General features: G+C 38.9%; 1 protein-coding gene across 1 annotated transcript in view; it reads right to left on the bottom strand.

Annotated features, from left to right (window-relative positions):
* Positions 1 to 24,942, bottom strand: part of alkbh8 (alkB homolog 8, tRNA methyltransferase) — a 74,775-nt gene extending 49,833 nt beyond the window's left edge. Inside the window, exons 1-4 of the mRNA XM_028800397.2 lie at positions 24,748 to 24,942; positions 12,900 to 13,134; positions 7,155 to 7,286; positions 969 to 1,070 (exon numbers count right to left, since the gene is read on the bottom strand). Coding sequence (XP_028656230.2) covers positions 969 to 1,070; positions 7,155 to 7,286; positions 12,900 to 13,134; positions 24,748 to 24,885 — 607 coding nt within the window. The 5' untranslated portion in view covers positions 24,886 to 24,942. The remainder of the gene's footprint in view (positions 1 to 968; positions 1,071 to 7,154; positions 7,287 to 12,899; positions 13,135 to 24,747) is intronic.
* Positions 24,943 to 26,021: the final 1,079 nt, after the last annotated feature.

Raw genomic sequence — 26,021 nt, 5'->3', positions numbered from 1 at the left:
TCTCTTCCTCCAGACTCTGGGACCTTGATTTCCAAAGGAAATGCAAAATTTACTTTCATCAGAGAACATAACTTTGGACCACTCAGCCGCAGTCCAAAGGCGAGACGCTTCTGACGCTGTCTCTTGTTCAAGAGTGGCTTGACACAAGGAATGCGACAGCTGAAACCCATGTCTTGCATACGTCTGTGCGTGGTGGTTGTGGGTTTAAATCCCCCTACTGTCTCTGTGTGACCATGAGCAAGTCACTTGACCTGCCAGTGCTCCAATTGGAAAACCAAAATAAATGTAACCAATCTTATATATAAACATCTATCCATGGAAGTGTGTGTGTTTGTCCGGCCCAGAAGTGAGAGGTGGAGTCTGGGTAAGGGTTCTACCTCCGAGGATACACAAGCGAGGCCTGCAGGTCAGCAAAGCGAAACCTCTGAAGAAAGAATCACTCGCTTAGTGGCTAATACAGAAGCGAGGCGAGCACATTGGCAAAACGGTATCCCTTTTACTTTTCCTCCCGCCACTAATACACAAGCGAGGCGAGCATGTTGGCAACACAAAACCTCCTAGGAGAGAGATGCCCAAAGTAGTTCCTTTCAATTACCTCACATCTCTACATTTCAATTTTTTTTCTGACGATTTCAATAGTTTCTAGGACCCCATGCTTTTTACAGCATGGGCTTACACATCTAGTTGTATTATAAATGTCATAAGTCACCATGGATAAGGGTGTCAGCCAAATAAGTAAATGTAAATAAGGTAAAAGTCAAAATATATCTAAAGGTGTAAAAATAATCTAGTAAATAAGGGGTCTATTACTTATTAGAATATACAGAGCAAACTTTAAAATGTAATTTTAAAGATTCTCAGTGATAATCTGCATAATTTAAAGGTATATAGTTTTATGCTTGTTTATTTCATAAGATGAAAGGGATGCTAACAAAATTCAAACTAAGTGAAAAAAAGAAATTCTGTACCTCCTGGTAAAGGTGCATTTAAATCCACATTATTATTATCATAACAAAATTCATAGCCATAGTGCTTCACTTTTCGGTGTTTTAATGACTTCTTAGGTGCAGCTGAAATTAAAAAAACACAGCAGGTTTGTACAGAGAAACCAAGACAAAACATACATGTATGGAGACAAAGAAGGACCTTCATCTTACTTAAAACATAAAATTCTTAAACCTGCTAAATAATATTTTGGGCCACAGGGTGCCAGAGCCAACCCTAGATGGAGAGTCTGTTCCTCACTGTCTCCACTTATGCATACACCAATGGTAAGATTTGGCCTATTAAGAATTGCCAAATTACACATATATCTTTGGAATGTAGGAGGAAAACTGGAGTACTCCAATAAAAACCCAATGCAATGCAGGAAGAACATGCGTGCTCCACATAGAGACATGGTGCAAGATTTGAACCTAAGGTACTGGATTTCTGAAGTGGCAACCCTAATTGATACGACATTATACTCTACTTTTAAAATGGGTTAATTCAGAAAAGAGTAGCTTTCACTATGCAAGCTGCTATCTAGAATGGGCAATGAACATCACCCACTATACACCACCATAATTAAGCAAAGGAGTTTGTTTATTGGTAGGCTGCTATCACAGAATGCTATCACAGAACTGCAATGTAGGCAGGTACAAAAGACCTTTTGTCCCCAGAGCCATTAGACTCTTTAACTCCTCCTAACAGGGGCAGAGGGGAGAGGTGGTTGAGTTCTGGGTCTGATGCTACTTCTCTGCTCATAAGCTATATTAGCTATGCACTACATCTGATTTCTCTTGGTCACTACTGTATAAGCTTTTTAGAACGTGTGACTTTAAACATTACCCAGTTAGTTTGCCATGTCACTTTATGTCACTTTATTTTATCATATTTTACTTTAATATTAATGTCACTTTAGTATATGTCACTTTAATATTATGTGCCACCTGTCACTTTAGTAGCATAGTATTGTTTGCACAATTCCCACTGCACCAGCATTATTGTATGCACCAGCTAGTGATTGCATTATTTGTATATTATTTGTTATCTGTATAATGTGTACTTAAATGTTTGTATTTAACTTGGTATAACTCTTGGCTATTGATACTTAAATTTCATTAGAGATCAATAAAGTATCTATCTATGTAGTAGATCTGAGAAACATCAATTATATATTCTATCTCCATGTTTGTCATGCCCTGTGTGAATCTGGGGCACCGCTATACTCCAGGGGAGCTGCCATCTAGCGTCTTGGGGGAGGCAGTGTCCAAAAGTAGCTGCCCTCCCCCATTCTTCCATTCTCAGGGTTTTCCGACCGGGTTTACCTGCCAGCCGTCACTTACAATATATAAATATACAGTATATATATATATATATATATATATATATATATATATATATATATACACATACACACACACTCACAGTATATTGTGAATTGACCACTGTATAGCGCCCGACCCGGCACAGACTCACTTGGAGGCATGTGTAAAAAACACAAAGACTTTTATTTTTATTCAGCTGAAGGGCATGTCTTTCCTGTGAACCCACCCCCTAGCCACAACACAATCCCAAAGCACTTCCAGCAAACCACAATAACACTCCTGTTTCGAACCACCACTGCTCCCTGGCAACCTCGTCCTCTTCCTCCCGATTCTGGCCCTGAGTGGTGGTTGCCGGCCCTTTACAGTATATAGCCCACCCAGAAGTGCTCCAGGTGCTTGATCACCTGCTTCTGATTGCACTTCCGGGCGGGGCTGTAGAGTTGTCCAGGCCAGCTCAGGGACCCATGCAGCACCCCCTGGCAGCCACACCAGATCCCAACAGGGCTGTGGAGAACTCCATCTCCCATGGAGCCCTGTGGGAAACTGAGGCACCATCCTCAGCCAGGGAGGTTGCCACCAAGCGTCTCGGGGGAGGTATGAGCAGTCCATGATTGCTCCCCCAAACATGTGTAGAAGAGGCGTCCCGGCCAGGCATGGGACCCGGCCGCCCGCCACAATATATATATATATATATATATATATATATATATATATATATATATAAATAATTTTATCACACGTGCGCATAGGAGGCAGCTAAAGGGCTTGAATGAAGGTAGTTCCGAGTCAGACCGGGATGGGGAAGAGTGCACTGACTTTTTTCCTTGCTTTTCTGCATTCCATTCATGGGAAATTCCGCCCGGCCCTGATGATGTCAATTCTGGTTCCGACCCCTTTGACGTCACTTCTGGGTCCAAGCCTATGGATGAAGACCCTTCTGGTTCTGGCCCCTCTGATATAATTTCCTATACTGGCCTTTAAAAGCTGCCATCTTTCCCCTATCCCCTCTTTAAATTGAATCTTATTCTGACCTGGTAAATGAATCGGTAATAATTCAACAGAATGACTTTGACCGTGCATTGGCGATTCCATTAAATGCCACCCGCTTTCCATTGCACTGATGTACCGAGTATCTAAATATGCTTGAACATCGCCCTTAGACTATTCTTTCGATAAAGTTATACATACTCTATCAAGCCCTTTATGAATGGACTTGTAGATGTACTTAATACTCATAACCGATGCACAATACTCGACATTAATATGACAATTGAATCATTTGAGCAAATATGGGTTATATGGTACAATCATTGAATTATCGAGCTTCACAATTTTACCACCTTTCTTTCCATGATAAGTCTGTTGTTCGTGACGATTATCTCTTCTGCGATAATCAGGAAAGCCAGCCTTAGTCATATCTGTTTTTTGAACATTGGAAATTTCTTTAAACAGTTTTTTTCTTTTGAGTCCCAACATACTGAATCTTTTAAATGAGATCCGTGAGACATTTGTTTAATGACTTTGTACCATAATTCAGGATAGGTTTCTCTGTTTGGAATTTCAGTACAGACAAAGCAATCTACATCATCAGCAGTTAATAATTTATTTTGCAAAGTAACCAATAAATGCATGTGAGGCATGTGAAATTCAATCGTGTAAATGTATGCTCTAATTTGACTGAACACCTTTTCGAGTTCATTCAATAAAAATAAGACAATCTACTACATGAAAGTGGGAATATCCAGAGCCGATGTAGCTGGTGGCATTGTTCTCAAGAATCTATGGAGATCTGGCCATTGCGGATTGCACATCATTATAATAAATAAATCTGGCCGACCGATAGTTTGGGATATTGCCATTGCATCATGAAATAATTGTTGCAATGCTCTTGGAGTACCTTGATATGATGATGGTAGTATTACTGCTCTACCTATTTTGAATTTGTATGAATTATTGATAGTTGAATTTTGAACGTGATCAATGAGACCTTGCATATGTTCCATTCTAAGTTTTGCTTGATTAGACTTACCCTAAGTTCTTGTCAATAAGCCGCGGCTTATCTAAGGAAAAAAGTTGTGAAAATGAAAAAATAGAATATCGGCTTATACATAAGTCCGGCTTATACATCCATCGCGGGGGTTGCGTTCCAGAGCCACCCGCGAAATAAGAATATCCGCGAAGTAGAAACCATATGTTTATATGGTTATTTTTATATTGTCATGCTTGGGTCACAGATTTGCGCAGAAACACAGGAGGTTGTAGAGAGACAAGAACGTTATTCAAACACTGCAAACAAACATTTGTCTCTTTTTCAAAAGTTTAAACTGTGCTCCATGACAAGACAGAGATGACAGTTCTGTCTCACAATTAAAAGAATGCAAACATATCTTCCTTTTCAAAGGAGTGCAAAGCAAGCAGTCAAAAAAAAAATCAATAGGGCTTTTAAGTATGCGAAGCACCGCCGGTACAAAGCTGTTGAAGGCGGCAGCTCACACCCCCTCTGTCAGGAGCAGGAAGAGAGAGGAAGAGAGAGAGAGAGAGAGAGAGAGACAGATAAAAAAAATCAATACGTGCCCTTTGAGCTTTTAAGTATGCGAAGCTCCGTGCAGCATTTCTTTCAGGAAGCAGCTGCACACAGCCCCCCTGCTCACACCCCCCTACGTCAGCGCAAGAGAGAGAGAGAGAGAGAGAGAGAGAGAAAGTAAGCTGGATAGCTTCTCAGCCATCTGCCAATAGCGTCCCTTGTATGAAATCAACTGGGCAAACCAACTGAGGAAGCATGTACCAGAAATTAAAAGACCCATTGTCCGCAGAAATCCGCGATATATATTTAAATATGCTTACATATAAAATCACAATTTAAATGACCGCTACGCGCTCATGTTGACTCGGCGACGCCCAGAGCAGAAAGAACGCGCTCCGGCCGCTCCAACCGCGCCATGCAGGGAGTGAGAGAGACGGCAATATCTCACACTCTCTCCCCCCTTAAAGAAATTAAATGGGCGCGAGTGAGACCACTGACCTCCCTCCCTTCTATTAGTTATAGGTTATAGTACGTTCGGCTTATCCATGAGTCCGGCTTATCTATGATACGATTTTATTTTAAAAATTCGTATGATTTTTGGTCTCCGGCTAATACATGAGTCCGGCTTATAGACAAGAACTTAGGGTAATAAAGAAGAAACGATTAGCTTCGACTTTTAGATACACATTAATAATGTAACTGAGTGGTTAGATGACCATGTTCTTCTTTAAAAATGGTTGTAAATAGGGTCTGCCAACAACTGAGAGGTTAGATGACCGTGATCTTGTTTGAAAATGCTTTTAAGTACGGTGTGAATTGCTTCCAAAGGATATCAGTATGACGTGACTTGACGGTGTCGCGAGACGTGAAAGTGTCTTTCTGAAGTGTCTCTCTTCTAAAGATCATGTCTCGTCGCAAGTTTTTTTTTTTTTTTTTTTATAACAGAGAGATATAGTGGAAAATAGGGAGTGTCCTGTGACCCAAAACATAGGCAACTACAACAAACAAGTCTTAAGTTAAAAAAAGAGAGTGCAGTTTTCTTTTCACATTGGGCATTTAACATATGATTTCACCCCCATTATCAACATTGACAACGAAGTTCACTTCTGTTCTCAGTACACAGTCACTTATACTGCTCATAAATAACAAATATCCAAAATAGGACTATCATCAGTTTCTCATCTTCAGTACCTTGCCAGTGTTTCTTTCCCTCGTACCTGGATTTTGTTCTTGACCTGTATACAATACAGGAACCACTTTCAACTCCAAAGGACAGGAATATATTTATCATTTTATTAGTTTCTATTTATTTCTCAATGTTGGTATCAATGTGATTTCAAGTAATGAGTTAGAATGATGAATAAACCAATTTGTGGCATATACTTCGAATTCTAAACACTAATATTGGACTTCATGCTTTACAACATATTTCTTCTGCTAATAATACCTCTGTTGCCCATCATACCCCTTTTCTCACAAGTGTTTTTGAAGAGATTTTCCCCCACCGCCCTACTCCATCAACCATGTACAAATTTAAAGAAAAAAAATGATATTTGTTTTATCAGTATTATGCAAGATATGCTTTTTCTACAGTTCCTTAAGGTATGGTGTAACTATACTGGTAAAACAGGCTTCCATAATGAAGTACCAAGGATGGAAAGTATTTAATTACTGATGAATATCCTGCTTACTTTGCTAAACGTTGCCCCAATTAACCACTTTCTTCTAAAATAATTAACACTTTTTGCACTTCACTGAATTGTTCTTTGATAGAAATCCTTTTTGTTTTTTTGTAAACCTACTCATAATCTTCTCCTTCTGACCACCTAGCAAATTATTTACTATATTTTATTTCTTTGACTAAAGGATTTAAGATCTCCCTAAGCCTACTGTAGCACATTTCACTTACCTTGTTCATGAAACACTGATCTATAGGCTTTTTCGTATACCAAGCAAGGAAAATATTACTATCTAAACTTATTCTTAAACTTAAATACATATTCTTAAAGGGCAAAACAACTGACTAATCCTTAATTCTCAAAATGTATCTATTTATATAACTGTCTTTCCCCCTTAGTGCTTGTTTGACTTTTCTTTCAATCCCATGAAATGTATTTGCTATCTGGACTCTCCATCTCAGACACACAACATGTAATAGATGTATGAACAAACTTTTGTAATGCTATGTGTGTATTTTTATAATTTTTGCTGTTTTCCTTATATCATTGCATCATTAGGCTTTAAAAAAAGAAAACAGAAATACGGTAATTTGACTCCTCTTTAAAATGCACCAAACCATAACCACATTAACTGCTACTTACTTTTTGTACCTTGAGTGGCAGTGTTCAGTGCCATCAACTGTAAGAGCTCCTGTTCATACTCCAGTGACACAAAATCCTCTACAACCAGCAAACCAGGAGGAAGACTTTGGGTGGAATGCTCTTTAAAATCAACTGCAAAGATATTTGGAATAAATTTTCAAAATGAACCACTTACAACATAGTCATTGTAGATTGCATGCTAATATAATATTTAAGTACGCATTTTCACTGAATAACCAGTCCATTTTACCATAATATTCAGTTTATCGTCAAAAGAAAACACTTGGAAACAGGATGCAGCCTAATGTATATGGCATTAACATTAAGAAAAAAAGATATTATTCTTGTGTCGCGCCTTAACAATTCATGTTAAATCTGGTGTTCCCCTCTCCACCTACATATACTGTAAGATTTAACATACTATTTTATAAATTAAAGTTCAACAGTTTCTATTATCACCATGCTTGCAAACTAAATACAGAACTCTAGACAAATATATATATAAATTGTGGCAAGATGCCCAGAAGGACCGGAGGAGGGATTACGCCTCCTCCAGACCACGAGGGGGCAACTGCCCTGGTAGCTTTGGGGACCACAGGAACTGAGTTTGGAAGCTCAACCCTATAGGGGCCCATGGTCACCGCCAGGGGGTGCCCCGATGCCTGGAAAGCCCTGGTCCTCAGCACTTCCACCACACACGGAAGTGCTGGGGGGAAGACGACCAGGGACACCCGGAGTGCTTGCGGGTGCGCAGCCAGTACTTCCGCCACACTGGGGAGTGCCAGCGGAAGATTATTGGGAGGCACCTGGAGCACATCCGGGTGATTATAAAAGGGGCCGCCTCCCTCCGTTCAAGGGCTGGAGTCGGGAGTGGAGAAGATGAAGTCTTGGAGGAGAGGAGTGGAAGCGGACTTGAGAGGCATCATTGTGAATGGCCTGAACTTTGGGGGAGTTTTGCGGTTGTGTGTTGTGTTCACTTGTATATAGTAGTTGTATAATAAACGTGTGGTGGTGCTTTAAACATGTCTACCTGTCTGTGTCCAGGCCAGCTTCCACAATATATTATATATATATATATATATATATATATATATATATACACACACACACACACACACACACACACACACACACACACACTGTGGACTATGGCCGGCCATTCATCCCGGCCAATACCCCCACGCCGCTAGATGGAGCCCTTCCAACAGCATGGAGGTGCCCCGAATTCCAGCAGGGCATCATGGATATTGGAGTTTTCCTTCGCAGCCCTGCTGGATAACATGGTTGCCGCAAGGGGACGCTGCAGGGAGGCTCAGAGACTTGTATTTGCCCTATAACCCAGAAGTACGTCCTGGTCACAGGGACAGAGGAAATGACATGCTTCCGGGATGAAGAAAAGGAGAAGTTTTTACCTGACCCGGAAGTGATAGAAAGTCACATGGACTGAGGGACAGAAACATTTCCAGGTCATGGACTATAAAAGGATTACGGGAAACCTCAGCAGATTGAGCCAAGTTGGGAGGAAGGGTGACTGAGCTGCTGGGAGGTATGGAGGATTATTGATTATTGTGATTGTTATTGAGAATTGATTGTTTATTGAAGTATAGTGGAGGTGCTTTGTGCACTGTATTATTATAATAAACCATTATTTGGACTTTTATCTGGTGTCTGGCGTTTGATCCGAGAGCGGCCTCTATCTGTCACAATACATATACAGATAAACACACACACACACACACACACACACACACACACACACACACACACACACACACACACACACACACACAAAAAGAGGAAAAAAACAAGGGTGAAGATTAGCAATGCCTAGTTAAAGCTGGTTATAAACTGCAGAAGACAGAAAATTAACAGCATGTAAAAATCTTGTATTGACTTACCTAAAACCACTAAGAGATCAGAGAAATAGGAACACAAGAGGTACCTATTCAAACCTGAAAAGAATTTTTAAACTTTTAACTAAAAAAACTTCAGCCTGTTCTATACTTTGTTATTTGTATGTGCTACATGAAAGCTGAAGGCACAACATTTTCTTTATAAATGAATGGCAAGGTGGCACCCTGCCTGGGATTAGTTCCTGCCTTGTGCCCTGTGTTGACTGGGATTGGCTCCGGCAGACCCCCGTGACCCTGTGTTCGGATTCAGCGGGTTGGAAAATGGATGGATGGATGAATGGCAAGGACAGACTTTATAAAAATTAAATTAAAATGTGCATCATTTTTTGTATTCTTCTCTTTTGTACACTGCTACATTTAAGCAAAATTAAATTTTTGTTTCAAAATGTGCTAGGTTTTAAATTTTATAAAAACTATTCAGTTTAAGTAAGTAAAATTTTGCATGCACATGTAAAGACTACTAATTGTAATCCACTGAAAATTTCACGTACGGTATAAATTATTTTGTATAAGTATGAGCTGATACATAGATAGATAGATAGATAGATAGATAGATAGATAGATAGATAGATAGATAGATAGATAGATAGATAGATAGATAGATAGATAGATAGATAGATAGATAGATAGATAGATACTTTATTTGTATCTAGGGGGAATTTGGCTTTTTATAGAAGTTCTTTAAATAAATAAATAGGTAAATAAATAAACATGGGAGTCCAGAGTGCATCCTATAACTGAGCTTGCCCTATTAATTGAGCCATAATGACTACCATTATGTTTGGAGGAAAAGGGTGAGGACTGTAAGCCAAAGAACACCATCACAACAGGCATGCATGGGGGTGGGAGCATCATGTTGTGGGGGTACTTTACTGCAGGAGGAACTGGTACACTTCACAAAATTCATGGCATCATGATGAGGGAAAATTATGTAGATATACTGCAGCAGTATCTCAAGAGCTCAGCAAGGAAGTTGAAGTTCAGTCACAAATGGGTCTTCCAAATGGACAATGACCCCAAGCATACCTCTAAAGTTGAGGCAAAATGGCTTAACGACAACAAGGTCAAGGTATTGGAGTGGCCATCAAAAACCCCAATCTCAATCTGATTGAAAATTTGTGGGCAGAACTAAAAAAGCATGTGTGACTAATGTCTATAAACCTGTCTCAGTTACACCAGTTCTGTCTGGAGAAATGGTCTACAATTCCAACAACTTCTTGTAAGAAGCTTGTGGAAGGCTACACAAAATGTTTGGCTCAAGTTAAAGGTAATGCAACCAAATATTACCAAAGTGTATGTAAACTTGTGACCCACAAGAATTGTGATTGTGACTTTTATTGATATAGTCAATAAAAAGTGAAATAATCTGTCTGTGACCACTGCTGGAAAAAAAATACTTTTGTCCGGCACAAAGAAGATGTTTTATGCAATATATCAAATTTATAGTTTCGCTAGTATAAAATTGGTGGAGAGGTTATAAAGAGAGTTTCAAAAAATTCACCCTAGTGTATGTAAACCTTTGACTTCAACTTTATATCCACTTCCTGAATAGTGAACAGATATAAATGCTATTTGGTGTGGCAAAACTCAATTAACCAGTTCCTTTGTTTTATTGATATTTTTTGCACAAAATTCTCCACCTGACTCCTATACTCTGTCTCCTCCCCTTTACCAATACACCCAATAAGTGCAGAGTCATCTTAGAATTTGTACAAGTGACATGACCCGGTGTTATATTTATAGTCTGACGTGTACAAGGTAAAGAGAAAAGGAGACAGGACTGTTCTTTCCGGTGCTCCAGTGTTGCTCACATTTGTATCAGAACCACTGTTCTTGCTTCTCATAAACGGTAGTCTGCCCAACAGATAGTCCATTATCCAGGACGCCATAGTCTCATCCACCTGAACAGCTCCGAATTTACCAATTAACAGGGACTGCTGGATGGTACTGAAAGCACTGGAGAAATCAAAAAACAATCTTCACAGTGCTGCCAGCTTTCTCCAGGTGAGAATAAGCCTTGTGGAGCAGACAGGCAATTGTATCCTCCACTCCAATCTTTGTCCGATAGCCAAACTGCAGTGGGTCCAGGTGGAATAAACAAGAGGACTCGTATAATAGTAATAATACATTTTATTTATATAACACCTTTCCCAGGACCAGCCTCTCAAAGGTCTTCATGACGTGAGGCATAAGTGCCATTGGTCTGTAGTAGTTAGGTGAACAGCCTTCTGCCTTCTTAGGAACAGAAACAATGAAGGATGTTTTCCACATCAGTGGCACTTTCTGGAGCCTTAGGGACAGACTGAACAAGTGACAGAGGGCATCACAAAGTTGGTCAGCAAGGGACTTAAGAACTCAAGGACTGACTCTATCAGGTCCCGCAGCTTTTCCTGTGTGTAACTTCCTCAGTTGTCGTCTTACTTACTCTTCAGTTTTGGGCAGCCCACACTGATGGTTGGAGGTGGATTCATCACTGGTCATTCCAGCTGACGTGGTAGGAGTTGCTGTTGTAGTAAGGATAGCGTTGGGATTTTGGTCATTGAAAAAAGGTGTCTGTGGAAAATCTATTTAAAAATTAGTTCAGGGCATTAACTTTGTCCACATCTCCTTCTAGCACCAGACACCACTGGAATGACAAAGAAGTTAATACAGCCTGTGATGCAGTGGCTGAGTCCCTCAATATTGTGCCCATGTGAATTGCACATCATTTCCCAGTCTGTCATTTGGAAACCAGTCATTCAGAGCCATTTCAGCCTCCAGGCTCAACTTCCCTACTATTCTGGTGGTAAAAGGATACCGTCTAATAACAGGTGTGTAGCTTGGAATAAGATTAATCAGATTGTGGTCAGATTTGCCTAAAGGTGCCAGTAGTTTACATTTAAAGGCATCTTTAACATTTGAATACAGCGGGTTCAGCTTGTTATTTCCTCTAGTATATGAAAAAATATGAAACAAGAATATGGAAGAAAAAATTAAAATACAGTAGGCCATCACAACTCAAAGGGGAACTCTTCAGTAATCAATGAGTAACCAAAGGCTTGAGAGATGATTCATACTTCACTGGGTGGAAACTTATGTATCATCCAAACACAATGATGTTGTCTGGTAGCGTCTTTAGGTATTGTATAAAAGTCTGTCCTTAAAGTTTGGAACGATCTGACAACAATTACAAATGATGACATTCTGTTTGCCTCAGGATTCAAAACAAAGCTGATTATCGTATAGTATGTTAATCTGTTGTAGCAGTGTAAAAAATGTAATCTTTGCCTTCAAGCTGTGTATTTAGTTTATCATAATCATAAACTTATGTCTACTAAGTTTCCTGGCTTAAAATATACTTTGACTCTCAGCTTTCAGCAATAAAAATACCAGCTTCTACTGGACAGAGGCTATTTCTTCTTAAGGAGTTGCAGTGTTTTGTCAAATGGATCGGAAAGTTGCTGCTGCTGCCTGTTTTTACTAGTTATCACCACAGTCTTTAGATTGAGTCAAGTGACTGCCTGGCTTAAGTCTAGGATTTTTATTTCATGCTGGAAATGTTTATCCACAGGTCTTCGTCATTCTCTATGATTCACGCTGTACAATGCCAATCCTTGTGAATGTACTGTATATTTATAACTTGTTAATTTTCTGCATTACATAGATTTCCAAAGTAAGAACTCTTTTAAATTATTGTTCACACAACCCTTCAGCACTAAACAGGAAACTAAATTTGTTTAAGATGAGTGGGTACTCCCAGAGGTTGTGATCTTACAAATGTAACTCTAATTAAAAGTGCAGTACTATCTTTGCCTTGTTGTAGTAACACATTAATTAAAAGCTGAAAACTCACCTTTATCCACAAAGTTTACATATAAGGTGACTGGCTGGCCTTCTGCTTGAAGTTTGCATCCATTAAGTGTTAAAAATGCCATCTTTGCATCTTCAAACGAGTCATACCTTACAAAAGCATAAGGTTTGTTTGGAGGCATAAGAAGAGAGAGCACTGATCCAAATCCCTTCAACATATCGAGGAGGCGCTCTCTGCTTACACCATTTCCAAGACCTCCATTTGCTATGACCAGGCTCTGAAAAATAATGGATAATGTAATAATACTAGGTAATAACTTGCATTAAGCTGCTCTTCCTACTCCTATATACAATTGTTTTGTAGATTTAGGGAAAGTTTATGATCAAGTACAGAAGGTGTACTTGTAGGATGTGCTACCAGAATAGGATAATTCAGTATTTGTGTTTCATGCTAAGCTTTGTAATAATAGAGAAAGAAATACAGAAATTTTATTTTAAGAATACGCTTGTTAATGACAAATATGTTCTGAGATTTTTCAGGTAAAGAACACAGAAATTTGGGGTAAGGTACTTATACTCGCTAATCATGGCACCAGAAAGTGTTGACGTGTTGCATGTTGATTATTAACAATTTCACTGTACTATTTACATGTGACAATAGTGATCAAGTAAACTTTATTGAAAAGAAACCAAAACTATGGCAATTGTACTGACTGTACTAAATGGCAACAGCTAAGAGACATAACAGCCAAAGTCAAAACCAGGAAATCAAAAATTGAGATAAAAAAAGCTCACAGCATGAAACCAAAAATAACAGTCAGGGCACAGCAAGAAAGTCAAAAACCAGTAAATGTAAACTAAGCCAAATACACAAGCCAAAGGCTGAGATCATAAAGGACAGAAAAAGAGTTGTAACCAGAAATCAATTGTAATGCAGACAAACCAACACTAGAGTTTCTGTGTTGATTCGAAACATGGGAACATTAGGAAGTGCACTAATCACACACTCCCGACCACCCTGCCTAACAACAGCATATGAACCATTAAAACAACCGTCTAATAATGTCAGCAACTACTAGAAAAATAAAATAGCGTCACAGGAGAATGTAAGACGTTCCATGCGCCCACTCAGATGGGTCGCCTCAAATTGGGACCAGAGTGGTGCCGTGCAGAGGGCAATGCCTCAGCACCACCCCAGTTCTGATCCTCAACAGACCTGACAACCTTGGGTTTCCAACGGTTTCGACTCTTCCAGGGATGGAGCTCCCAAGGGCTTTCCCCCATCCCCTTCATGATGTGAGCAGCGTTCCTATGGGCAGCTGCAGCAGAGCTACTCCCGCAGAGAGCAAAAAGGAATCCTTTCTGTCATCTCACAGCTGTGTGAAGTCATTTCTGGAGGGTGGGACTGGACCGCGTGTCTGCCTGGGGGGTTGCCAACCAGGATCCCAAGCTGTTTCGTCTTGTGGTGGGGGCAGCAACACACTGTACCAGTGCATGCTCCCCAACTTGACTTGACTGGAGAATTTAATTTACTTTTAAAAATGTTTAAAAAAAGCATTAAAACTAGAAATGTAACCATTAAATTGATTGCTCTCCAAAACACCAAAAACATGTAATTCCTTCATTAACGGAATTTACTTCATCCAACTAGAGAATAATGGATCATTCAATGCAGCAGCCAACCCTGAATATAGGTATGATGCCAAACCCTTACAACAAAGCCACACTCACAACTACCTGGCCATTTATCTCATGTCTTGGAAGCTGAAGAAAATATATCTGTAGTAACTCCCAAATTCCAGACAGGTAGGAACCAACCAGTATTAATTAAATGCTAACATCAGGCATTGTACATGGTTTACAGAATTCTACACTTCCCATTGGAGTTTGCAAAAATATTACTTTTACATTGACGTACACAGTCCCAAGGCTTTTACACTATGAACGAGTAACAGTTTTTTTTTTTTTGAAAGTGCAGGTATTTGGTACCCTTTCAGCTACTGTAAAACTCTTTTCTGCACTCTATGCTTGATCTCCCTCCACTCCATCATTTGCAGTTCCTAGAGTTGCAGAAAGAGGCTCCAACACAAGCAACTATAATAGTTGAAGAACTAGCCTCAGTAAGTGGGCTTTCTGCTTTATTATACAAGCTATTATGGACATCCAGACAATGATGACTTCTGGCAAATCAAATTAAAGACAGCAGACTACAATCCAAATTCAAAATATATACTTTAAAAAAATCTTATTTTAGATCCAAATAATCTCTCTCTCTCATGACAACCAAAACAAAATACAAAAAGGACACTGAAAAATACTGTATATCCTGGATAAACAAAAATGACCTTACTGTTGTGGCACACTCATTTAGCTCTAAAAGCCTTTAATAAATTAATCTACAAACATAAAAAGGCAATGTGAAATTAATCCAGCACAGTTTGTGCCAAAATCTAACTAATGGCAGCAAAGCATTAAGACTGAAACTAAAGTCTGATCATTTTGTGAATAAATCTCTAGGTATTAATGCTAAAAAATAAACATTTAATGTAAATCTGTGCTTTGTGGGCTCTCTACCTGACATAACTCTTTGCTTTATTTAAACGTATTTTACTTGTCTTCAGAACTGTACATTTAACACAGTTAACAGCAGATATCTAGAGGATACCACAATGCATGCAAAACAAACTCCATAACACAGCTGAAAATGCTCTTATCCACCTTAATAAAAGGAGAAGTGTCTGTGTATCTGTGTGTATGTCCATTTGCTATTTCTCTGTTATTTCAACTGATGTTACATCTCAAACATTTGTAGAATAAAATGCATTACATTTGTCATTCCAACAGATATTACATCACAAACATTTGTTGTAAGGAATTTTATTACTATGAATGTTTGAGATGTGTCATCTATTGGAATGACAAATGCAATGCACTTTACTACTACAAACCCCATTTCCAAAAAAGTTGGGACACTTTCTAAAAAATGCAATAAAAAGTAAAATCTGTAATTTGGAAATTAACAGGCAAAAGGACAAAGAAAACATTTTCAGTGTTTTCACTGACAAACTTAATTCTAAGCATAAACAAATTTAAAAATTGATGCCTGCAACACACTCCAAAAAAGTTGGGACCTAGAGGCAAGTTTACCATTTGGTCACATTCCCTTTTCTTTTAATTACTTCTTAATCATTTGGGAAATGAAGAAAGTAACTGTTGCAGCTTTTCAAGTGGAAATTTTGCCCATTCTTGCCATACACAAGACTTGAGCTGCTCAACAGTCCGTGGTCGCCGTTGTCTGATTCTCCTCTTCATGATGTGCCAGACATTTTCAATAAGAGACAGATCTGGACTGCAGGCAGGCCAGTCAAGCACACAGACTTCATGTCTATGAAGCCACCCTTTTGTAATTTGTGCAGAATGAGGTCTGGCATTGTCTTGCTGAAATATACATGGAGTTCCTGGGAAAAGATGTCTTCTTGAAAGAAGCATATGTCTCTCTAAAATGTTCTGCACAAATTTGATGTATGGCTTCCTCTTTGCATAATACAGTTTCAGGGAGCATGTCTTGACGCAGCAATGGAATGTGTTAAGTGACAATAATTTTCCAAAGTACTCCCAAGCCCATGTGGCTATGCTCGTCACAGGAGCATGACGGCCTCTGATGCAATACCGCCTAAGGGCTCAAAGGTGGCGCACATTCAGCAGTGATTTCCGCACAGAGATTTCTCCTGACTCCCTGAAACTTTTCACAATGTTATTAACTGTAGATGGTGACTATCCTGCACTGAGAAACACTGTTTTTAAATTCTCTTCTGATCTCTCTTATGAAGTTCAGCACATTCCATCTTTGCTTGCAAAGACTGAGCCTTTGGTGGATGCAACTTTTATACCCAATTTCGATACCCACACCTGTTACCAGTTAACCTGCTAATTGATGAACCTTACAGAATGTTACTTGTATAACCTTTACAGTCTTACTTTGCCTCTGTCCCAACTCTTTTTGCATCACTTTATACATGGAAAATGTATAGAGCTGGATTGCAATTTTTATGTTTATTTAGTCAATGTACTTATAATGGATACTTAGTATCATACAATGGTAATAATGTGACAATGATAGACAGAAACATTAATATTTGACTTTATGAACAACTCATAACAGAAATGTTGTAAATCTTGGCCAGTAGTAAGATATTTATTTACAGTTGTTTAGCATTGCACCTTGAAAACCAGTAGATGGCAGTGTGGGTTCATTTTGCTTAGTTTAGGAACATGTTTTAATCTGTTTCCCACATTTGTTAGAATGTATGTTAACCACACACTTTAATCTACAGTACAGCTGGAAGAAACCAAATAAGTATCCCAAATCAGGGTATTACTTTGGGTTTGTGGTATTTAATCATATGTACCTGATCAAAACATCCATCATAGAACTGAATTGTCCACAAGCAAATGACTTAAAGCAACATACAGCATCTTAAACCAATACTCGGTCAAAGCCTAATTAACGTAACTGAGTAATGAATTTAAAATACTAGTACATCATGTCCACTGTACAAGGAATATATATTGCAATTTAAGGATGAATTACAAAAATTACAAATGAGAACAAAAAGAATATGAAATCCTTTTAAAAAATCTGTTCATAACAACTCAGAATTTTTTTAAAAACACAATGTGCCTCATTCATCACTTTCTCCACCTTTGCCCACTGACAAGAATGACTGGTGGAATTCTACACAATATACTTAGTGACAATTATTACCAACAGAGTCACACATTTTATGGGAAAAAATGAACAATTTTGGGTTAAAAATTCACCCAAAAGGTTTATCATTCTCCCCATGTCTGTGTGGACTGTTCAGTGGGCACTTCAGTTAAAAGGTGTACGTTAGGTTAATTGTCAGCACTGTGAAATTTGCCCTACGATAGCCTGATGAACTGTCAAGGGCAGTTTCCAGACCACATGACCTTAAGTTGTATACTGTATATGAATTTGTTTACATTGAACAACACATGATGAATAAGATCATGTTTACTAGCTTTACCAACTGAAGTCTCCCATCTCCCATCCCAACTAAAAGTTCAACTCAAAAGTGCTTGGCAAAACCTCAAGGAATAAAAAAAAAAAGTGATCACTTGTAATAAAAGCTCTCTTACTGAAACAGGACATTATCCATATACTAATTTTCAGAACTTTACAAACGCAGGAAATTAAATACACATACACTTGAAGTTTCTAGTTGATAAATAATAATAATAATAATAATAATAATGCATTTTATTTATAGGGGCACTTTACATTAGCAGTAAATCTCAAAGTGCAACATAAAAAGTTTAAACAAAGGCAATGCAAGATCAAAACAGAGATAAAACAACAATAATTATAGCATTCTAGTTAATAAGCTTTCCTAAATTGAAAAGTCTTCAGCTGTTTTTTAAAACAGTCCACAATCTGCTGTGTTCTTAGGCTCTCTGGTAGGGCATTCCAGAGCCGTGGAGCAACGGCTGCAAAGGCTCGGTCTTCCATTGTATGAAGTTTGGTTACAGGGGGGGCAAAAGCGGTAGGTATTTGTAAAACGGAGGTTTCATGTAGTGTATTGTAGTATAAGGAGTTCTTTAAGATATTGTGGAGCATTTCCATGGATACACTGGTGATTAAACAGAGTTTGTATTCGATACGGAGATGGATAGGGAGCCAATGAAGTGATCGAAGAAATATTTCCGAATATTTCCACACCCTCATCAGGATTCTTGCAGCACTATTTTGAATTTGTTGTAGCTTTTGAAGGCTCCTGTTGGGTATCCCGATGAGGAGTGCATTACAATAGTCCAGTCTGGATGAGACAAAGGCATGAACCAGCTTTTCAGCATCACAGAGGGAGAGGTAGGGACAGAGTTTCGCTATGTTTCGGAGATGAAGGAATGCAATTTTACAAAGGTGATGGATATGTGTATCAAATGACAGTTGGGAGTCTAACTTGACACCCAGATTTGTAACAGAAGGGGAAAGGGTAATGGTACGGTCAGAAAAGGAAATACAATTTACAGAGGAACGAAGTTGATGGGGGGTACAAATTAAAAGAGATTCAGTTTTGGTGCTGTTCAGCTTGAGGAAGTTCTTGGACATCCAGGCCTCAATCTCATCCAAGCAAGAGGAAAAAGTTGATGGAGGTGTAAGAGAAGTCGAATCCAGTCTCACATAGAGCTGCGTATCATCGGCATAGCAATGGAACGAAACTCCATGCTTGCGGATGATGTGACCCAGGGGTAGCACATAGATATTAAAAATGGTCGGCCCAAGGACTGATCCTTGTGGGACCCCACAGGTGATAGTGTGGGTATGAGATTTAGCATCCCCCAAGGCCACATACTCAGTCCTGTCTGTAAGATAGGACTTGAACCACTCGAAAGCAATGCCAGGAAGTCCAATTGTATAGTGAAGATGATGAAGGAGAATATTATGATCTACCATATCAAATGCAGCAAGGTCCAGGAGGATAAGGAGTGATGGAGAGCCCTGGTCAACAGCCATCAGGAGGTCATTGGTGACTCTGACCAGGGCTGTCTCTGTACTGTGAAACCAGATTGAAATTTTTCAAACAGATTGAATTTTTTGAGGTGATCCTGAAGCTGAACCAAAACAACCTTTTTCAAAACCTTAGACAAAAATGGAAGTTTGGAGATCGGACGATAGTTTGCTATCACTTCAGTATCCAAAGAGGATTTTTTGAAATGAGGTCTAATTTTTGCGGTTTTCAAGGCCAGTGGGACTAAGCTGCTCTGGAGAGAGTGATTAATGATATCAGCAATAAGAGGGCTTATATCTGATACATTAGCTTTTACCAGAGGAGTAGGAAAAGGGACCAATGAACACATTGAAGGTCTCATCCTCTGTATGATGTCCTCAACTTCTTTAACTGTGGTACAGAGGAACTGGGAAAGGCAGCCCAATTGGCTTTGATGTAGAAACATCCAGCGATGAAGGGCTATAGGCAGACAATGAGGAGCGGATGATGTCCACTTTAGAGGTGAAATATTCAATAAAATTGTTGCACTGCTCCTCTGTGAAATTATTACAGGCGTAGGTGTGAGGATTGAGTAAATGATTTATCACGGAAAAAAGTTGTTTGGAATTTCCAGGACTGTTGTTGACTAAATTGAATAGTATTGAGATCTGGCAGTGGTCAGTGCCCTGGAGTAGTTTTTTTGGTGTTCCCGATAAGCTAATTTGTGGACCGTTAAACTGGTTGCAACAAAATGCTGCTCGATGGCTCGTTCAGCTGTTTTCATCTGTTAAAGCTCACTTGTAAACCACGGGGCAGATTTTACAAAAAAGACCACTTGTGATTTAACTGGGGCATGGGTCTCAAGGATGTTGTGGAGCCTATTGTTGTAGTAATCGACTAATTCACTGACAGAAGAAAGGTGGGGGCAATGGAGAAGTTCTTAATGTCAGCATTTAAATCAGTCAAATTTATTTTTTTCAGGTTCCTGAAGAGAATACAGCACTGTGGTTTAGAGTATAGTGAATTTGTGTGTAAATCCATTGAGACAATTTTGTGATCGTAGACACCCAGATCAAGTACTTGGAGGTTAGAGATGAGGACTGAGTCAGTAATGACTAAATCGAGGGTATGGCCCTTGTTGTGAGTGGGGACCTCGACAAGTTGCCTCAGATTTAGGCAGTCCAGGAACTCTAAGAGCTGGACAGCAGAATAATTAGAGGGTGTGTCCACATGAATGTTCAGATCTCCAAGAATCAGTACATTTGATGATGTTGTACAGAAAGATGAGAGCAGCTCATTCATTTCCGTAATGAAATCAGGGTGTTGTTTTGGTGGTCGATAAAAAAGAAGTATTGTTATAAAAAGTGGATGCTTGCAATTAATTGCCAGGCATTCAAAAGTTGAGAATTTAGGAAGGGGGAGAAGTGATAATTGCAAACCTATCTGATGGATTACAGCCAGACCACCGCCACGTCCAGAGCTGCGGGCCTTTTGAGGTAGGTGTACCCAGGAGGGCAGGACTAGTTGATAACCGAGTATACCTCGGACTTATGCCAGGTCTCAGTCAAACAAATAATGTCAATCCCCCTGTCTACAATGTGATTATAAATAAGACAGGCTTTATTTGTCAGGGACTGAACATTAAAAAGTTCAACTTTGATGTTTAGCGAGGTGTTGCTTTTAACCAGAGGACAAAGAAAGCTGAAACCCACTCCAGGCTTTCCGTCTTGCCTTGTGATGCACAGTACTCTGCAAATTGCAAAACATTTTGACAGTTCTGTGAACATGCATTACAGAGAGTGTCAAGTAGGGTGATAAAGACGATTAACGATACAAAAGTTTCTGCACCCATGCAGTTCACAACGCAAACCAAATCCTGGTAAGAACAAAAATGACAGTTACATGTCAAGTGCAGGGAGATGGGCTCTTCAGCATAAGTTACCTGTAGGAATGTGTGATCTACAGTACATCCTATTCCAGGAGCAAGCACGGAATAGACCAGTAGTGTTCAAGTTCAGTACTGGGAGACCCCCCATGGCCATGGGTCTGATGCTGAAGTAGCTATAGCCTTTCAGAATTCTGTGGTGTTTACCTGGGTGTCTACTCTGCTTGTCCATAATTGTCATTACTAGCATGCAATTAAAGGAACAAACTACACAGAAAAAGGTGAATTAATAGTCTAGCAGTAGTGTGATTTGAACTGGCAACCTTCCAGATACCAGCACAGCTCCTTAGCCTCAGAGCCACCTCAGTTTTGCCAAACTAGCTGAAGTTTATGCAAATCTTTCTCCTCCATGCTGGCAAAAAAATGTAACCTTTTATAAATGTGGTGGTCCTGTTTTTTCAAAATTTCATTTTCTATAAATTTGGATGTTAAAGTAACTCCTTGGTTAGTTTTGGGGCAGACAATTATCTACCTAAATGTCATATTTTACTTTTTTTGGGAGTTTTTCCTTGTCTTCTTAAGAGAGTCAAGGCTGGGGGGCAGTCAAGAGGCAGGGTTTGTTAAAGGCCATTGCGGCACTTCTTGTGCGATTTTGGGCTATACAAAAATAAATTGTATTGTATTGTATTGTATTGTATTGTATTGTGCTGTCTTAAATTTTACTGAGGTCTTGGAAGAAACAGCCCTCTGTGCTTCTTTGAAAAAACTATTGCAATTAAAAATGTTTTTTTCCCCTTTATCTGAAAGGGCTTGGTTATATTGATATAAAGGACTACTGTATACATTAAATAAGGATGTGACTTTAATTGCCTGTTTAAGATATCTTTTAAACTAGAGTCTGCTATTATACTCTCTTAACAGTAGATTTAAGAAGGAATTACTTTTTCCTTTTTACTTGTGCTACTTCAACTGTATGTTATTGGTGAAAAGTTATCCCTCTTTAGATTTCTGTATTATTGATCTATGTAACTTCTGTGTTTTGACTTTTCCCTTTAATTAATTAATGTTTTGAATAATTTCAAAAATATCATACTCATGAGCAGCAACCTTGAAATAGCATAAAACGATACCCTACATGTGCATATTACTTATACCCAAACTTTCAAAGTTTTGTGAAAACAAGTAGCTTTGACCTGTTTTGTCCTATTAGTTGGTGAACCCCTGTTTTCAGTTAATGTGGCATGCACAACTTCAAGTGCTTCTGATCATTTTTGCTAAAGACATCAATTGGTTTACTGTTTATCATTGCATGGAATTTGATACACAAAATATGATCCAAAAATGGCCTAAAAATGAGGGGTTCTTTGGTTTAGAGAGTCAAAAGTAGGAGTGAGCCCCAAAAAGCTTAATGTCTTCCCTAACTAGACATCAAGACAAGTCAAACAGTATATCATATGTGTGGGTTTTCCCATTATCGGTGATTACAAAGTGTTCAAGAACACAAAAATGTTATATACATCAAAGTTATTATAAATCAAGTAATTAGAGGAGAGTTGTGTTTTTAAGAAGCTGTCCTCTAAAAAGGACACTGGGACATAATGGGATCATGTGAATTTCACAATACTGTTTTACTCTTTTCTAAATGAAGAATAAGACAACAATGAGATCAATTACAGGTAAAATTAAACTGGCTGGAACAAATAATCTGCAGCCATGGGGACTTAATTTGGGAACTACTGGATTAGATGATCCTATCTGTAAAAAAAGCTGATGGAGTGTACTGATGATATTAAAATTTGGATGGTGCAAAACTTTCTCCAATTGAATGAAAATAACACACAAGTCATTATCCTTGGCCCTACTTCTTTATTAGCTAATGAAATTGGCACTCACTTAGGCTCGCGGACAGGAAAAATTCATAATGATGTCAGGAAGCTGGGTATCAAATTCGAGTCATGGTGTCTTCGCCAAGTTTCGACAAACAAATCTCCACAGTGGTAAAATTAGCTTTTACTAACTAAGGCAAATCTCAAAATTAAAATTCTTTCTTTCCCTTAAGGATTTGGAAATAATGATTCATATTTTTCTTGCATCAAGGCTAGATTACTGCAATTCCCTATATGTAGGATTGCCCAAATCTGTCCTGTTGCGCCTTCAACTGGTTCAAAATGCAGCAGCTAGATTTCTAACCAGCACTAGAAAAAGAGAGCATATCTCACCTGTACTGGCCTCTCTTCACTGGCTATCAGTGAGATTTCAGATTGAATTTTAAATATTATTATTTGTTTTTAAGGCCTTGCATGGTTTAACCCCAAAATACGTCTGCGTCCTCCTCTCGGGAACGAGGGCTTTGAGGTCATCTGCTCAGCTACTCCTTGCAGTTCCACAATCACAGCTCAAGTCTAGCAGAGACAGGGCTTTTTCAGTTGTTGCCCCTGGGCTTTGGAATGATCTGCTGCTCCACATCAGATCTTCTCCTTCTACTGAAGATTTTAAGACTCAGTTAAAACCCCATTTTTTCTCTTCCGCCTTTCACTATGGGTAAGGTCATCAGGAAGGGGAGGAAGGAAATTAAACTGTAATTAAACTGTTTTACATCATTGTTTGCTTTACAGTAGTCTCATATGTTCCTTTGTACAGCACTTTGGTACAATTTCTGTTGTTTTTAAATGTGCTTTTACGAATACACTTGACTTTGACTGTCCATTGTATGGACATCTTGAATGAAAATAGAAAGCTATCTTGGACATTCTAAAAGAGGATGCCTCCTATACCCTAAAAACGGGCAGATTCGGTTAATTTGTGATTCTAAACTGGCAGTCTTTCTGTGTGTGCCCGTGTCTAGAGTGGCTCTCCGCTTTGTACCCAATTATGACAGGACAGGCAATCTTGAACTGGAAAATTCATTGTCACAGAGATGGTGAAGTGATGACACACTATAAATGGCATGTTTTCAATTGCTAGACCAACACTGCATAAACATTAAACGTTTCTGGTAAATAAGCGTGTGTGTTTGTAATTAATTGCCGACTATGAATTGACATCCTGTCGGGACTATCTGACACCCCGTATTGCCAGCCGTGACCCTAACTGGATTGTGAGGGCATTTGAACATTATGTGATGTCTAGAATTTGGTTTCTCGAAACATAATCGTGGAAAAAAGGTTTCAATCAGTTCCAGTGAGAGTATTTTGTAATAAAAGTCGACCAGATATTAGGCAGGCTTGAATGACACAGGCCACAAAAAGTAGTTCACTTGACCTTCTGACTCCGTCTGTAACGTTGCACTTACGAGGAGTTTTTACGTACGATATTTCTTTATCGATTCACCAGTACGGTTAATACTTATCAAGCTTAAGACATACGTATCACAGGTAAAACGTAAAATATATTTCTGGGTTCATAGCTTCTCCCTGCATACATGCGAGTGTATTTGCCCTCTCGTTTAGTTGCACCCGGTTAATATTGTACGGCGCACCGTGGCGGCGACTGCTCACCTGCGTGGCGTGAGACACAGTTGAAATGCCTGCGTGCCTTAGCACAGTATGAGCGGCTCTCATCTGCTTTCTCGCCCGCTTCTTGCTTTCCTTGTCGAGTTTATCTCGTTCCAAGATATGTTGACAGGTCTCCTCCATTGTCCCGCACTGTCATCGATCCGTCTGGGAAGCCCAACCGTCGCATTTGAGTTCCTAAACCGTGAGAGGACAGAAGGCTCCCAAGGCAATACGTTACAGAGCGCGTCAGCTGTTCACACTGGGCTTGATCTCCTTTTTTCTGTTAAATTTACTTTTGGAACATTAAGCTAAAGTGTTAATTCGTTTTTTTTTACAATCAAGTAAGAAAGTTTTTAAACATATTGTTTTCATAATACTAATATTATCCCTTTATGTCCCAGTGACTTGAGGACAGTTCCTGTCCTCTAATTACTATTTAAGATAAGTCTGTAAATATATTTTTGTGTGTTCATAGTAATTAGTTATGAAAGCTGTGAAATCACTTTTTTCATTTTTTTTTTGTCCGGCACCTTCCGACTCGCCGGTACCACAAAACTCCTTATATACGATATACCGTTCGACTCGTCTTGATGCCTATATAGGCACAACGTCGAGGTTTGTGGGGTTCCCCCCTATTTTTGGCCCTCTAGACACGAAAACCCCTAATTTGTGGAGTACTTCTGAACCATATTTTGTGCAGGAAATCGATTTCCTTGCGATTAACAGCAAACCAATCGATGTCTTTGGCAAAAATAATTAGGACTTAAAGTTGTACACGCCATATCAACAGACCCCAAGGATTCACCCCGTAATTGGATACAAAGGGTCAAAGCTACACCTTTTCACAAAACTTAAAACTCAACGTGCCACTCCGAGAAGCGTTAACAATAACCAGTTTCAACATAAGCATGTGGGATATTGTTTTAGACTATTTCTGGGACCTTGATTATGAATATGATATTATATAGTTTATATAGTTGTAAGGCCAAGTAGGCACTAGGTCTAAGGATGCCAAAATTTGGGGGCAGCAATGCCCACCAAACAATTTAAATAAATCTGTAATGAAAATGTACTATAATGAATAGTCTAATGAATAGACTAATAACTGTACCTTGGAGGTAAATTACATCATTATGTTTCACTTTTTTTTTCTTTTTTTTTTACAAAAATTACATTTTAGTGTAGTGTTGACAATTTTTTTCTTCAGTGTTTGTAATAGGCATTACTCACTCCTAGCTGATCTATGCTAGAAGAAAACATATTTCTAAAAAAATATT

This window comes from Erpetoichthys calabaricus, chromosome 4 (assembly GCF_900747795.2).
Source record: "Erpetoichthys calabaricus chromosome 4, fErpCal1.3, whole genome shotgun sequence".
Classification (NCBI taxonomy): Eukaryota; Metazoa; Chordata; class Cladistia; order Polypteriformes; family Polypteridae; genus Erpetoichthys; species Erpetoichthys calabaricus.
Note: the sequence above shows the minus strand (reverse complement) of the source record. Positions and strands in the feature narration are given on the sequence as shown.